General features: G+C 44.7%; 2 protein-coding genes across 9 annotated transcripts in view; one reads left to right on the forward strand and one right to left on the reverse strand.

Moving 5' to 3' along the window:
• st6galnac (ST6 (alpha-N-acetyl-neuraminyl-2,3-beta-galactosyl-1,3)-N-acetylgalactosaminide alpha-2,6-sialyltransferase) overlaps positions 1-1,463 on the forward strand; it is a 108,604-nt gene extending 107,141 nt beyond the window's left edge. For all 7 annotated transcript variants that reach the window (XM_048610886.1, XM_048610888.1, XM_048610891.1 and 4 more), the window contains one exon: positions 1-1,463. This exon is cut by the window's left edge and continues 3,283 nt beyond it. The gene's annotated coding sequence lies outside the window, so the exon portion shown is untranslated.
• A 4,586-nt stretch (positions 1,464-6,049) lies between these two features.
• Positions 6,050-16,448, reverse strand: part of LOC109939005 (parvalbumin-like EF-hand-containing protein) — a 23,196-nt gene continuing 12,797 nt past the window's right edge. The window contains exons 1-2 of one of the 2 annotated variants that reach the window (XR_007264614.1): positions 6,898-7,016; positions 6,050-6,679 (exon numbers count right to left, since the gene is read on the reverse strand). Coding sequence is in view for 1 of the 2 variants with exons in the window: in XM_020537288.2 (XP_020392877.1) it covers positions 6,633-6,679; positions 16,005-16,120 (163 nt within the window). In the remaining variant the exon portion in view is untranslated. Of the gene's footprint in view, positions 6,680-6,897; positions 7,017-16,004; positions 16,121-16,448 lie in introns of those variants that run through there. The other variant, XM_020537288.2, reaches the window with a different exon arrangement.

The raw sequence follows: 16,448 nt of genomic DNA on the forward strand, positions 1-16,448 counted from the left end.
ATTCTGTCTTGTTGATGAATTCATTGCCTGACATGAATGTTACTTGCAACTTCTCAGCCCAAACCTGGATATTGTCCCTGCCTGAGCCTGGAGGCCCAGATTCAAGTTCTACCTGCTCCAGAGATTTGTCATAATGTCACTGAACAGGTTGGTTTAGAAGGCATCTATTCTGAGGAATTCCTGCAAAGATGCCCTGGAGTTGAGCTGACTGGCCTCCAACAGTTGGTCTTCCTTCTTTGTGTCCATTAAGATTCCAACTGGCAGAGCGTTTCCCACCTGATTCCAGTTTTGCTAGGCTCTCACTTGGCATTTCTGGCTGAAGATTGCTGCGTATGTTTCAGCCTTGAGTATGATGGACTGAAAGGCCTCCTGTGTGATATGATTCTAGGAATACAGTGACTGAAGATGTACACCACTCCATTAGTACAAGGGAATGTTGAATAGACATGAGAGATTAAGGGAATAATTTATGTTGATAGGGTGAGATTAAAAGGAGTGGGAGAAAGCTCACCTGGAGCATAGATCAATGGGCTGAATGGCCTGTTTGATAGAATCCCTACAGAATGGAAGCAGGCCATTCAGCCCATTGAGTCCGCACTGACCCTCTGAAGAGCATCCCACCCAGATCCAATCCCTACCCTGTCCTTGTAACTCTGCATTTCCCATGACTAATCCACTCAACCTTCACATTCCTTGACACTACGGGGCAATTTAGCATGGCCAATCCACTTAACCTGAACATTTTTGAACTGTGGGAAGAAACCAGAGCACCCAGAGGAAACCCATGCAGACATGGGGAGAATGTGCAAACTCTGCACAGATAGTCACCTGAGTCTGGAATCAAATCCCACTCCCACTGTGTGAGGCAGCAGTGTTAACCATTTGAGCCGCTGTGTCGTTTGTGTGTGTGTACATTTTCTAATTTTGGATCTTGTCAAGTCACAAGTGAAAATGTGTTTCATAAGTATTAAGGCATGTTCACGAGTATATCTGTTCCCTTGAGTAGATTTCACGATGAGACTTCTGTCTCTTGGATATTTATGTATATAATCTATATAAGATCATGTGGACCTAGTTTGGAGGGAAATTTCTTTTATAGCTATTTCAGGGAAACAGTTGTTACCTAGGGACACTGAAGTCCATCGTCTGGATTTTGTTGTGATAATGATGGGGAATCTGCCAATGTTTGCTTCTTTTATTCCATTGAAACTGACAGAAACTTTGAATGTCTATGCATATGCAGAATTACGCAGCAATCCAGAAAACATAGTTGGTGATTTTATATTGGGAGAGTTTGCTGTTGACTCCCACTCAGAAACCTTTTAAGAGACAGCAAATTCACAAAATATTCCACTGTTAAACGGTTAATATAAAAACTCTTGAAAAAGTTCCACTTTCCTCAATGAGATGTAACAGGGTTTTAAATAGGATACCAAATTCATAATAAAGGCTTGTCACCCACACTGGTCTTAAAGTTTATTTTGTATTGATAAGCTGTTGGAACATGTTGATAAAAGTTTGCATATTCTTTCTGAAGTTTGGATTGAGATAGAAGTTAAGCAGTCGAAATCAGTTAATTTGCTGTCAGTAAATTTAAATAAGTGAAGAAATCCAGTGCTTTTAACTTCCTGCTTGCTTGTCTGTAAGAATAGGTCAATGTGCTTGATTGCTCAATCAGCATGCTGACATCATTTCTATGAGACACTAGAAGATCCTTTTTTATTTAAACTGTTACTGGGGAAAGGGCAAATCCTTGTGCCAAAAGAAATATCTGATCTCGAGAGAAAGCTGTCCACAAAATGCAGTGGCTGGCACTGTTGATAACTCCAAACTCTAGCTTACCATTGACAGGAGAATTATTGACAGCACAGCAACACCATCCATCCATTTCTGTCAGTAAGTGCTGGAACATTAGCAATAACTGAACCTAGCTGCTGCAATTCAGGGGACTGGGAGGAAATATTGTTGGCGAACAGTTAGAGATCAAATCATAACAAACTTGAAACTATAGTGGAACAGAGAGAGCTTTGGCAGGATTAATTGTACTACACTGGCAACAGAGCCCCTTTGCAAAATTGACTAAATATGGGCTCTGAGTGCTGACTTTTCCTGCTCTATCTTTGGTAAAGTTGCTTGTAAAGCAGTTTAAAATGACACAATGACGTTTAGAGGCTATTTTAGATTTTCAATGGGCACCAAAACTTCTTGTGATTGTGTTCCTTGGCATCATTTAAAATGTCATGTTATGAACAGTGCTTCCTCAGTGGGAGTATCAATAAAGAAAGGTCAATATTTCATCCACCACCTCTACTCTGTTCATAATGACCTCTGTGGCTGCATGCAGCAAGACCTGAACCACTTCCAGACTTGGGCAGATAAGTGGTATTTTGCATTTCAGTATGCATTCCATTCGCTAGACATCTCCAACAAGAAAGAATCGTTCAATGGTATTACCATCGCTGAATTTCCCGGCTTCAAGATCTAGTACCATTGACCAGAAGGTTAACTGGACCAGCTACATAGATACTGTGGCTACAACTGCAGGTCAGAGACTGCAACATTATGTTGAGTGATCTGTCCTCCCCCCAAAGCCTGATCACCCACTAAAAGAAAAAAACCAAAAGAACTGTGGATGCTGTAAATCAGGAATAAAAACAGAAGTTGATGGAAAAGCTCAGCGGGTCTGGCAGCATCTGTGAAGAAAAAAATTCAGAGTTAACGTTTCGAGTCCAGTGACCCTTCCTCACAACAGTTCTATTTTAAATATGTGCCAGCTGTGTCAAATGTTATTGGCAGGTCCTTTACCATGAGACCTCATGAAATTTGTCACCATATCTTATAAAATTCATCAGACTCCTCCTGTCTGATAGTAACCCCATGTTACCATGTGCCATTCCCTGAACAACTCACCACTGAGTAGATGTCTATTGAAAGACTGTAGCCTTGTCACATTTAAAATGCTGCTGAGCACCCAGATTGCTACAAAAGCTTTAGCCTTTTGCACTGATGTGCTGGGCTCCATCATCCTTGAGGATGGGGATATTTGAGGAGCCTCTGGTGAGTTGTTTAATTGTGCACCACCATTCACGACTGGGTGTGGCAGGACTGCAGAGCTTAGATCTGATCTATTGGTTGTGGGATCGCTTAGCTCTGTCTTTCACTTGCTGCTTATACCGTTTAGCACGCAAGTAGTCTTGTTTTGGTAGTAGTTTTATTTGAAGTCTTTTAGAAGTAGTCTTGATTGGTACCTTCACCAGGTTGACATCTCATTTTTGGTATGCCTGTTGCTGCTCCTGGCATGGCATCATACACTCTCCATTGAACCAGGGTTGATCCCATGGCTTGATGGTAATGGTTGACTGGGGCATATGCCAGGACATGAGGTTACAGATTGTGCTAAAGTGCCATTCTGCTGCTGTTGATGGCCCACAGTGCCTCATAGATGCCCAGTCTTGAGTTGGTAGATCTGTTTGAAGTCTATCCCAACTAGCACACTGTTAGTGCCACACAACACGGTGAGGATACCCTCCAATGTGAAGGTGGGACTTCGTCTCTGTGGGGTTTCTTTTACCAATATTGTTATGGACAGATAGATCTGCAGCTGGCAGATTGGTAAGGATGAGATCAAGTATGTTGTTCCCACTTGTTGGTTCCCTCAACACCTGCAATAGACCCAGTCTAGCAGTTATATCCTCTATGACCTGATTGGCAGTAGCAGTAAAAGTCAAGCTGTGGACAGTGAAATCCCCCCACCAGAGTACATTTTGTGCCCTTGCCACCCTCAGTGTGAAGGAGTACTGATTCATCAGCCAAGGGACGATGATACATGGTAATCAGCAGGAGATTTCTTTGTCAATGTTTAACCTGAAACCATGATACTCCTGGGGCCCAGAGACAATATTGAAGACTCCCAGGGCAACTTTCCCCAGTTGTATACCACTGTGCTGCCACCTCTGCTGGGTCTGTTGAATATTCTGAATAAACACATGAAATAGGAGCAAAAGTGGACCATTCAGCCCTTCAAGCCTGCTCCACCAGATTTTATCTTGACGCATAGTTCTGGGCACCACCATTTAGGAAAGAGGTAAAGGTATTAGAGGGTTAAGAAACAGAAAAAATGGCTGCAGTGATGAGAGACTTTGATCACATGAATGAATCTCAGAAGTTGGACCAATCTTCTGCTGAAAAGCGGAGGCTGAAATGGGATTTGATAGAGGTGTTCAAAGTTATGTGAGGTCTGAGTAGAGTAGGTAGAAAGAGATTGCTTTTTGACACCTTTGCCAATAGGAACAATAAGTACTGATTTAAGATGAAGGCTGAAAAAAATGACATGAGGAAAAAAAGTCTTTACACAGTGAGAGTTTGGTGGAGACTGATTTAATAATAGCTTTCAATAGGAAATTGGATAATTATCTGACTAGAGAAAACATTGCACCAAACCAATGGCGGGTGGGAGAAAGTAGTGACAGAATATCTTGCTTCGTGCTAGTTTGAACTCTTGTATAAATAAAAGAAATTTAAATTCAGAAAGATTGTACCCAATGTTCTGTTGCTTATTAGGAAATGTAAATATTCCACTTACTGATGCACAAGACAGAAACAGAAAAAAGCAGTTGGGAAAAGATGGATAGTTTGAGAAATATACACAAACACTTGAGGAACTGATCACAAAATGCCGCAATTTATATTTGCACTTACTCCTTTGAAAGTTTTGTGAAGTTGAGCGTTGCGATCTGGATAGCTTCCATGTTCCTTACCTCTAGTTCCCTGCTGACGGATACCAGAAATTCATCAATGACCCAAAACTCATACCTCAACTTCCTGTCCTGCTGACCTAATAAGAACCCCCTCTCCACCATTTTGCAAAATGCCCATCCCTCAAAAAGGATGCAAAATGAATGTATTCCTCCCCCAGTGGTAGCAGCTCCCAATCAACCCTTCATGCTACTAAGAAGAAACCCTTTCCCAAGTTCTCCAAGGCACAGGAACCAGCAAAGCACTGCAATGCCCTACTGCAACTGGATTCCATTATTTCCTTCTCAGTTCTGTACTGCTAAATACAAATTGGTATATTTTACATACTCACTTGTTGTGGATTTACATCTGCTAAGGGATAACAATTAAATACCATTAAAAAAAAATACTTCATAAAACACACTCATTTAAATTTTTGCAGAGTAATGGTCAGAGTTGTAGAATTTTGTTCGCAAAGTAGCTATACGCTATCCCATTTAATTAATGAATTGACTCACTGTAAATCAGGAAGACTGATGTTCTCCCCTACATACTATTAACATTTCCAGTGTGGAAGCATATCCTCTCAGAATTCTCTGAGCTGTCTCTCCAAGTGGATCCCAAAACATTTTGCCTCCAGAGTTCACACAATGATGGAAGAGGTCTACACAAATCAGTGGTTGAGGGGGCAAATAGTTACTAACGGTTCCCTGAAATAACTCCACAGCAGCCAGCATCCCATCACCAAGTCACCCTTTACTTACACTTGGAGAGCCCTTGATATTAATGCGGTTTTATTAGGGCCAGCTCTCAGGGTGAACAGAATGCCTGACACTTTTGTTTATTTCTGTCAGCCAGGGCTCCCTGATTGGGCCAGATTAACAGCCCCAATCAGGGAACTCATATTCTATGAGGTCTACCTGGTTGACCTCAGTACAATCACTGCAGTCCCACCTGAACAAATCGATGATCACTCTGAATACAGGCAAGTTCATTACTGACTTTTGACAAACCAGCAAAGTTGAAAAGAAAAGGCTTGCAATTAAATGAACTCTATGTTACTTTGCAAATTTTAATTTGCTTCCAAATTCACCATTTGAGATTCTTAGCATAGTGCAGATCAAGATGGTGATTGCTTTTAAAGGTCAGTAAGTTGAGAATGCATCTAGGCCAGTGGATTGACTGTAACTTTGCAGTGGTTCAAATATTTCTTTGGGACAGGAAACTGACCATGTAGGCTCCCATAAATTCCATCTTCAAACCAATGTAGTTTTGTATGAATTAGGAGTCTACATGCTCCTGGTAGCAACGTAACTGTTTTATTCATTCAGGAAATGAAGACATTCTCAAAAATAAATCACCATACAAGTTGTAGAGGTTGCTGAATGGCAAAGCTCAGTGATTTCAGTGAGAGGAAACAGAGCAGTAGAGAATCGAGTTTTTATCCCCCATCAGCTCCCATGCAGGTACATTTAGGAATACACAGGTATGCCATGGATGTAAACCGCAAAGCAAACAACAGCAGTAATGACCCAGCTCTCAGACCTTCAACTTTTTCAAAGCACAGTAATTGCACCATCAGTAGATTTGGGTAAATAACGTCAACCCCTGCATCCCAATGCCCCCTATCCCCACCTTCCAAAAAAAATTCCAAACTCCCCATCTGGTTTTAATCTGTTATGCCAAACAGGTTTTGTCCTTTCTGCCCTAGGTTGTATTATATTTAAATTAAAGAATTTCCTTTTCAATGTGTACATTGGTATTTCCTGTAAGATAAGTCTGGGAGGTAAGAGTTTCAAAGAGCTTGCAGAAGCTTTAATAACACCCTAGTCAATGCAAAGCTCTGTGCAATGTGCAACTTCACTGTTTAAAAGTGGCCATGTTTCATTTCTTCTCTTCTACTTTTTTCTGGGCATCTTTTCTTCTTTAACCATAGCTTCAAATTCTAGAAGAAAGAATGAAACATGAGTGGAAATCTTATGCTGATTTAAGTTGTGCATTCTCATTCAATTATAACTGAGGGTTGTTATCATCATCATTACCAAAAACATCTACTTTATTCATAAAATTTGGAAAAGGATCACACATAATCATTTGAAGTGCAAGGCAATCAGCATTTTTCAGTGCACTATGTAGCATTCTCAGGTACCTTCCTATACTTACAATTCCACATTATGTTTACAATTTCCTTTTCCTCTTCATGTTAAAACATTCTCTGCTGCATGCAGCACAGCAAGCTTTATACTGATTCCCATCCCTCAGTACACTATGGCAGGAGTCCGTTCTTCTCTAAAATACACCTAACATTTCTGAAATAACTGCACAGAGGACTTTACCCTGTCAACAATCCACCCTTTATTTACATGTGCCCAGTACATGGACTCTGACCAGCTCGCTCAGAACCATACCCGAGAATGAGGAGAAGACCTGAGGCTCTTGTTTATATTTGTCAGCCCAGGTTAACAGTCTCAATCGGGGATCTCATGCTCAATGAGAGCCACCTGGCCCACATCCCAATCACTATAATTCCAAAAAGATGCATTAGACAATTATAAGTCATTGTTGAATTTCAGACTCGAAGCCATTGTTTTGTGAAGATAGGCGCAAGCAAATTATTCAGTGTTTTACACTTGATGGAAAATATTGAACTAAATGGACTGTTAGCGCTAACATACTTATGGAGCAAAATTCAGAATGATGGTGCTTATTGCCCGGGTGCCACAGGAGTTCTTTGGGTGTCTGTGGAACTCAGACACAATTTCACTGCATGTCGTTATTTTAGTGAGCACAGGAGCAGTGAATAATGCTGGATGTTTGCCGTACAGACAGATCACAACTTCAGTCAATGTCTCATGCTGGTCTGACACTTTGGGGATCAAGCCTTAACCCACTTAACTTTATACAGTTAAGCACACATTCAACCAAAGGACAGACCCCACATCAATGCTGTCCAAAGGGATCATCAGTTATTCACTAAATGAAAACCGAAAGAACTGCAGATGCTGCAAATCAGAAACTAAAATAGAAATTTCCAGGAAAACTCAGCAGGTCTGGCAGCATCTGTGGAGAGAAATCAGAGTTAACATTTTGGGTGTGACCCTTCCTCAGTTCAGGCCCCTCAAGCCTGCTCTATTATCTGATAAAATCATAGTTGACTAGGGCCTCAACTCTACGTTGTGTACATTCTATACATCCACTTGGCCGAGCTCGTTCCCACCCTCATCAACTTCTCTTTTAACTCCTCTCATTCACTTCAGGTCAGAAGGTTGGCCATGGGTACCCGCATGGGCCTTAGTTATGCCTGTCTCTCCATGGGGTATGTGGAACATTTCTTGTTCCAGTCCAATTCTGGTCCCCACCCACAACTCTTTCTCTGATATATCAATGATGTCATTGGTGCTGCTTCCCTCTCTCGTCCAGAATTGGAAAAGTTCATTGATTTCACTTCCAATTTCCACCCTGCCCTCACTTTCACTTGGTCTATCTCTGACTCCTCCCTTCCCTTCCTCGACATCTCTGTTTCCATTTCTGGGGATAGATTGGTCACTAAAATCCACTATAACCCCATCAATTCCCACAGCTACCTGGACTATACATCCTCATACCCCGTTTCCTGTAAAGACTCCATCCCATTCTCTCACTTCCTCCGTCTCTGTCGTATATGTTCAGATGAGGCCAACTTTGACAAGGGAGCCTCTGAAATGTCCAATTTCTTCCTCACCCGAGGATTCCCCAGCTCCGTTGTTGACTGGGCCCTCAACCAGGTCCGACCCATCGCCCGCACTTTCGCCCTCACCCCCTCCTCTTCCCTCCCGCAACAGCGATAGGGTTCCCCATGTCCTTACCTACCATCCCACCAGCATCCACAACCAGAAGATCATCAAAGGCCACTTCCGCCACCACTAGACACATATTCCCCTCCTCTCCCTTGCCCGCCTTACGCAGGGACTGTTCCTCTGGGACACCCTGGTCCACACTTCCTTCACCCCGAACACCACCCCCACCCCCCACCCACCACCATCACAGCCCTATGGCACCTTTCCCTGTAACCGGCGAAGGTGCAACACCTGCCCATTTACTTCCTCCCTCCCCAGTATCCAAGGGCCCAAACATACCTTCCAGGTGAAGCAACACTTCACCTGCACTTCCCAGAATCTAAATAAAAACCAAAAGAACTGCGGATGCTATAAATCAGGAACAAAAACAAAGTTCCAGCAACTTTGTTTTTCTCCCCAGAATCTAGTCTACTGCATTCGCTACTCACAATGTGGATTTGTCTACTTTGGGGAAATGAAGCATAGACTGGGTGACCGTTTCGCAGAACATCTACGTTCTGCTCACAAAAAAGACCCTGAGCTACCCAATGCATGGCACTTTAACACACCACCCTGTTCCCTGGCCAACATCTCTGTCTCTGGCTTGCTGCAGTGTTCCAGCGAAGCTCAACGCAAGATGGAGGAACAACACCTCATTGTCCACTTGGGGACCCTGCAGCCCTCCAGATTCAATATTGGGTTCAATAATTTTAGGGTCTAAACTCTCCCATGTCCTAGCCCCCTACCCCACACACCAGGCCTTGTTACCACATAGCCTGCCATTACACATTACCTATTGTCAGTCACTTACAGTCCCCATTAACAGCTACTCACCCTCCCAGCCAGATCATTATCAACTCCTTTGTCTGTCCAACTGGTCTTTCCTCTCTTTGGGCTCTATCTTATCGTTTACTCCCTACCCCAACCCCCTTCCTATTTTCTGTATGTAAACCAACGTTTTCCCAGCTATTATCAATTCTGAGGAGCGGTCACAGGACCCGAAGGTTAATTCTGATTTTTTTCTTCACGAATGCAGCCAGACCTGCTGAGCTTCTGTTTTTGTTCCTGATTTACAGCATCCGCAGTTCTTTCGGTTTTTATACATTGTGTCAATGTCCTTTAACTCCTTGATAACAAGGTGTAGAGCTGGATGAACACAGCAGGCCAAGCAGCATCAGAGGAGCAGGAAAGCTGACGTTTCGGGCCTAGACCCTTCTTCAGAAATGGGGGAGGGGAAGGGGGTTCTGAAATAAATAGGGAGAGAGGGGGAGGCAGATAGAAGATGGATAGAGGAGAGGATAGGTGGAGAGGAAACAGACAGGTCGAAGAGGCGGGTTGGAGCCAGTAAAGGTGAGTGTAGGTGGGGAGTTAGGGAGGGGATAGGTCAGTCCAGGGAGGACGGACAGGTCAAGGGGGTGGGATGAGGTTAGTAGGTAGGAGATGGGGGTGGGGCTTGAGGTGGGAGGAGGGGATAGGTGGGAGGAAGGACAGGTTAGGGAGGTGGGGACGAGCTGGGCTGGTTTTGGGGTGCGGTAGGGGGAGGGGAGATTTTGAAGCTTGTGAAGTTAGACGCTTGGACGTTGAACAGTTTTTCCGCCGCCTCCGCCTCCACGCTTACTTCTTTAACCGTGAGCCTAACCCTCCCTCTACTGACCCCGTCTCCCACCTCCAACACACCCCCTCCTCCTGGACACCACCCCAAGGCCTCCTACCCTCCCTCGACCTCTTCATCTCCAACTGCCGTCGTGACATCATTCGCCTCAACCTCTCCACCCCTCTCACCCACTCCAACCTCTCCCCTGCAGAACGTGCAGCCCTCCGCTCCCTCCGCTCCAATCCCAACCTCACCATAAAACCCGCGGACAAGGGAGGCGCAGTTGTAGTATGGCGCACTGACCTCTACATCGTCAAGGCCAGACGCCAACTCTCCGACACCTCCTCCTACCACCCCCTTGATCATGATCCCACCCCCGACCACCAAACCATCATCTCCCAAACCATCCATAACCTCATCACCTCAGGTGACCTCCCATCCACAGCCTCCAACCTCATCATCCCCCAAACCCGCACCGCCCGCTTCTATCTCCTTCCCAAAATCCACAAACCTGACTGCCCTGGTCGACCCATTGTCTCCGCCTGCTCCTGCCCCACCGAACTTATCTCCACCTATCTCGACTCCATTTTCTCCCCCTTGGTCCAGGAACTCCCTACCTACGTCCGTGACACCACACATGCCCTCCACCTCCTCCAAAACTTCCAATTCCCTGGTCCCCAACACCCCAACACCTCATCTTTACCATGGGTGTCCAGTCCCTATACACCTGCATTCCCCATGCAGATGGCCTAAAGGCCCTCCGCTTCTTCCTGTCCCGCAGGCCCGACCAGTCCCCCTCCACTGACACCCTCATCCGCTTAGCCGAACTCGTCCTCACCCTCAACACCTTCTCTTTCAATTCCTCCCACTTCCTACAGAAAAAGGGGGTGGCCATGGGTACCCACATGGGCCCAAGCTATGTCTGCCTCTTTGTAGGTTACGTGGAACAATCCCTCTTCCGTAGCTACACTGGCCCTAAACCCCACCTCTCACTCCGTTACTTTGATGACTGTATCGGCGCCGCCTCATGCTCCCATGAGGAGCTCGAACACTTCATCCACTTCACCAACACCTTCCACCCCAACCTTAAGTTAACCTGGACCATCTCTGATACCTCTCTCTCCTTCTTGGACCTCTCTGTTTCCATCTCTGGCAACCACCTGGAAACCGATATCCATTTCAAGCCCACCGACTCCTGCAGCTACCGAGAATATACCTCCTCCCACCCATCTTCCTGCAAAAATGCCATCCCCTATTCCCAATTCCTTCGCCTCCGCCGCATCTGCTCCCAGGATGAGGCATTCCACTCCCGAACATCTCAGATGTCCTCGTTTTTCAAGGACCGCAACTTCACCCCCTCAGTGGTCAAGAACGCCCTCGACCGTGTCTCCCACATTTCCCGCAACTCATCCCTCACACCCCCTCCCCGCAATAACAACCAAAACAGAATCCCCCTCGTCCTCATGTACCACCCCACCAACCTCCGGATCCAACGCATCATCCTCCGACACTTCTGCAATCTGCAATCCGACCCCACCACCAAAGACATTTTTCCCTCCCCACCCTTATCTGCTTTCTGGAGGGACCACTCTCTCCGGGACTCCCTTGTCCGCTCCACAATCCCCTCCAGCCCCACCACACCCGGCACTTTTCCCTGCAACCGCAGGAAGTGCTACACCTGCCCCTACACCTCCCCCCTCACTCCTGTCCAAGGTCCCAAGAAGACTTTCCACATCAAGCAGATGTTCACCTGCACATCTGCTAATGTGGTATATTGTGTCCGCTGTTCCTGTTGTGGCCTACGTCGGGGAAACCAAGCAGAGGCTTGGGGACCGCTTTGTGGGACACCTACTAAACAACTGCACCTCCCAGTCGCGAACCATTTCAACTCCCCCTCCCATTCCTCAGACGACATGTCCATCCTGGGCCTCCTGCAGTGCCACAACAATGCCACCCGAAAGTTGAAGGAACAGCACCTCATATTTCGCTTGGGAACCCTGCAGCCCAATGGTATCAATGTGGACTTCACAAGCTTCAAAATCTCCCCTCCCCCTACCGCATCCCAAAACCAGCCCAGCTTGTCCCCACCTCCCTAACCTGTCCTTCCTCCCACCTATCCCCTCCTCCCACCTCAAGCCCCACCCCCATCTCCTACCTACTAACCTCATCCCGCCCCCTTGACCTGTCTGTCCTCCCTGGACTGACCTATCCCCTCCCTAACTCCCTACCTACACTCACCTTTACTGGCTCCATCCCTGCCTCTTTGATCTGTCTGTCTTCTCTCCACCTATCTTCTCCTCTATCCATCTTCTGTCCACCTCCCCCTCTCTCCCTATTTATTTCAGAACCCCCTTTCCCTCCCCCATTTCTGATGAAGGGTCTAGGCCCGAAACGTCAGCTTTCCTGCTCCTATGATGCTGCTTGACCTGCTGTGTTCATCCAGCCCTGCACCTTGTTATCTCAGATACTCCAGCACCTGCAGTTCCTCCTATCTCTCAAACAATTCTTTTAACTCCTTGTTTGATTAACCATCGCCTTTGGGATATTCACTGACCCACTCTCCACTACGCTGTGTAGGTTAAGTCCACGGACCAATGACACTCTCAGGACAAAAGATTTTCCCAATCTCTGTCTTAAATGCTAGACCCCCTGTTTTTGAAACCATGTCCCCTAATTTAGTCTTTTCCAGAAGGGGAAACATTCTTTTAGATTCCAGCCTGCCAAGATAAAATCACCTCTCATTTTTCTAAACTCAAATAGAAGCTACACCAATCTGTCCAACCTTTCTTCTTTATTTTCTTCTTCTTTTCCTCCCTTCCCCACTTTCCCCTGTACAGTGTGTGAAAATTCCAGGAGACCACTCGCGCTCTCGCCCATGCTGTTCCACTCTTCTGTCTTTCCCAGTCCGAGCCAGTTCCAACCGGATTCTAACGGCCTGCTCCTGACACAATGTACCACCCGTTTAAAAATTGAAAGTCTATCTTTAAGGAGCATGGCTTTGCTTTAACTGGCAACTCAGTCACTCATGACACTGGCGTTCCCCCCAGCACCCAGCCCCCACCCCCACCCCCAGGTATCCAGCAAATCAACAATTACGATTCATGCTGAAAATGAAAAGGCAGCAAGCAAGCAGCATTGAAATTGGTTTGTTGCGTGTTTTGCAGTCAGTAGGCATGGGTTATTAATACATGAGAATCCATGTACCCAGTTTTGGGGATGATTAGGGATGATAAAGAAGGGGAGAGATTACTGCAATATTAATTCTGTAATTTGTTCATGGGTTGTGGGCGTAGCTAACTGGGCTGATATTTATTATCCATCCCTAATTACCCAGAAGGCAGTTACAATCCAACTACATTGCTGTGGATTTGGAGTCGCATGTAGGCCAGACCAGGTAAGGATGGCAGATTTCCTTTCCTGAAGGGCATTAGTGATGTGAACCATTTGGGTCTTTTTTTAAAGGCACCAATCAGTGTTGGTTACGTGGTTATCATTTGGGCTAGCTTTTTATTCCGGTTTCTTATTGAATCCAAATTTCACCACCTGCCACAGGTGGGCGTTCAAATCCATGTCCTTAGAGCATTGGGGTGGCACGGTGGCTCAGTGGTTAGCACTGCTGCCTCACGGCGCCAGGAATCCCGGTTTTGGGCGACTGTCTGTGTGGAGTTTGCACTTTCACCCCATGTCTACATGGGTTTCCTCCGGGTGCTCTGGTTTCCTCCCACAGTCCAAAGATGTGCAGGTTAGGGTGGATTGACCATGCTAAATTGCCCTATAGTGTCCAGGGATGTGCAGACTAGGTGGATTAGTCTTGGGATACGCAGGGTTACAGGGATAGGGAAGGGAGTGGGTCTGGGTGGGATGATCTTCAGAGGGTCAATGTGGACTCGATGGGCTGAATGGCCTGTTTCACACTGGAGGGATTCTATGAAACAGGCCATTAGCCTATTGATGTTAACTCCAGGTGAACTTCCTCCCATTCCTTTTAATCTCACCCTATCAACATGAATAATTTTCTTTATCTCTCATGTTTATTCAATATTCAGTGCTTCTGCACTATAAGGATTCTATGGTTATTTTGAGGTTCTGAATTACTAATGTACTGGCATTTCACTGTGCCACTGCCTCCCCAGAATCATAAAGTTTTGGTATGGAAAAGATTCCTCTTCCTTATTCAATGAAACGGGGGATCATAAAACACTGGGTAGTGGTGTATAGAGTGAGGCATAGAAACACATTCTAAAAGAGGTCTTTCATTCAGTTGGAACTCTACCTCCGTGTCAGGACCAGGGATGGAAAAATGCTTGGATGGGTCAGTCTGACGCTTTACCACTAAAGGTTCCCTGCACAGATGGTTTCAGAAACGGGACAAAATGCGTTGTATATCACGTGAAACGCTAATTAACAATTGTTTTGAAGTAAGAAATATTGCTGGTGTTTAAGTTACTGAATCTGGTTGAAGGCTAAGGAAAGAATTCTCTCAACAGTTGCTGGACACCTTACATTTAGGGAGTGCCTTTAACAGGGGAAAACACACAAAATTGTTTTACAGGAGCTTCATCAGATAAGAACTGACACAAGGTGACATTAGGACAGGTGTACAACGATATTGTATGCAGAGTCAAACAGTGAAACAAAAGGGTATGGTTTAATTGTCATTACAGAGCTGAGGCTTCAGACTGACCAAGATTAGGAACTGAATAGAATGTTTATAAAGTTGCCAAAGAAGTTGCAAGCCTGAAGATTGGGAGAATTTTAAAAACCAGCAAAAAAGGACTAAGAAATTAATTTAAAAAGAGAGAATACAATATAAATATAAAATATTAAGAAACATAAAAATAATTTAAAGGTTTCCATTCTTATGTAAAGAGGAAAATGTTAACAAAGACATATATGTGCCCATTACAGGTAGATATGGGAGAATTTATAATATTAGGCAACAGAGAAATGTGAATTTGCAAAATGGAAAATGCAAGTGTCCCTAAAATAACTAAGATCCAAGAGTCCAGCGAGAGTATGGAACTGAAACTTGTCTGAGTAAAAACAAATAAATTAAAAAATTAATGGAATTGTAAGGGTCACAGTTTAAGGTACAGGGTAGATCATTTAGGACCGAGATAAGGAGAATTTCTTTCACCCCAAGAGTGGTGAACCTGCGGAATTTTCTGTCACGGAAAGTAGTTGAGACGAAAACAGTGAATTTTTCAAGGAGTTGAATAAACTTCCTAGAGCTAAAGGGATCAAAAGGTTTAGGGAGAAAACAGCAACAGGGGACAGAGTTGGATGATCAATTATGATCATTTTGAATGGTTTGAAAGGGTGAATGGCTTACTCCTGTTCCTATTTTGTAGGTTTCTATTATTTATTCATCTGCAATATTTTTATGATTCAAACAAAATTATTTGAAGAAAATGTCATAAAAACAGTATTTTTCACCCTGGTTTATCTTTTCATAGACTCCAGGTTAATTCTTGAGGATTGATAATCCTGGCAAGACAGACACCAGTTTTGTAATCCAGGCTGATCTATTCATCATAGATTGGGAATTGCTCCACCTTCCTCGTGGAATCCTTTTGAGGTATCTTTTATTTCACAGACACTGCACAACATTGTGAAAATAACATGTTTGCAAGCTGCAAATTGCTATAGTCATGCCAGACCATTGGGCCACTCTCTCGTCAGATGGGTTTTAACCCGAGAGCCACCACGCCTCAGGCAAGGGGAGAAGTTGAAAAGGAGGGTCCTTCATGGCAACCTTAGCGGAATCAGGAATTGAACCTGCGCTGTTGGTGTTATTATGCATCACAAACCAGCCGTGCAGCCAACAGAGCTACCCGACCTCCCTAAACTGTAAGTCATACCTTTGTAGTTAATTCTCCCATCTCCGTCTATGTCTGCTGCCTGGATCATGGCATCAGCCTCTTCATCTGACAGTGGGGCAAGAGGAACACTGGTCGGAATTGTCGAGAGGATGTATCTGCAATACAACATATGGGGAGGAAAGACATTACAGACTTCTCATTAAGTCTTAGGTAGGAGACAGTTAAAAGCATTAAGATTTTCCAAAGTAACTTTCTTCATTCAAGAAGCCAATTTTCTTGATTCAATCCATTTATAGACAAGAGTCCATGTGATGTTGACCACTTGTGTGATTACCACTTTGAAGTTTATTTTTGCAGATAAGACTTAAAATATCATTCATGCTTTAGTGAGTAAGATTAACTTCATGGTATGAATGCAACTTTGTTCATCCCAAAGTGCTTTCTAGCCAAAGAAGCATTTTAGAAGTTCTTATAATTTGAGGA

The sequence above is a fragment of the Rhincodon typus genome, chromosome 23 (genome assembly GCF_021869965.1).
Source record: "Rhincodon typus isolate 14 chromosome 23, sRhiTyp1.1, whole genome shotgun sequence".
Taxonomy (NCBI): domain Eukaryota; kingdom Metazoa; phylum Chordata; class Chondrichthyes; order Orectolobiformes; family Rhincodontidae; genus Rhincodon; species Rhincodon typus.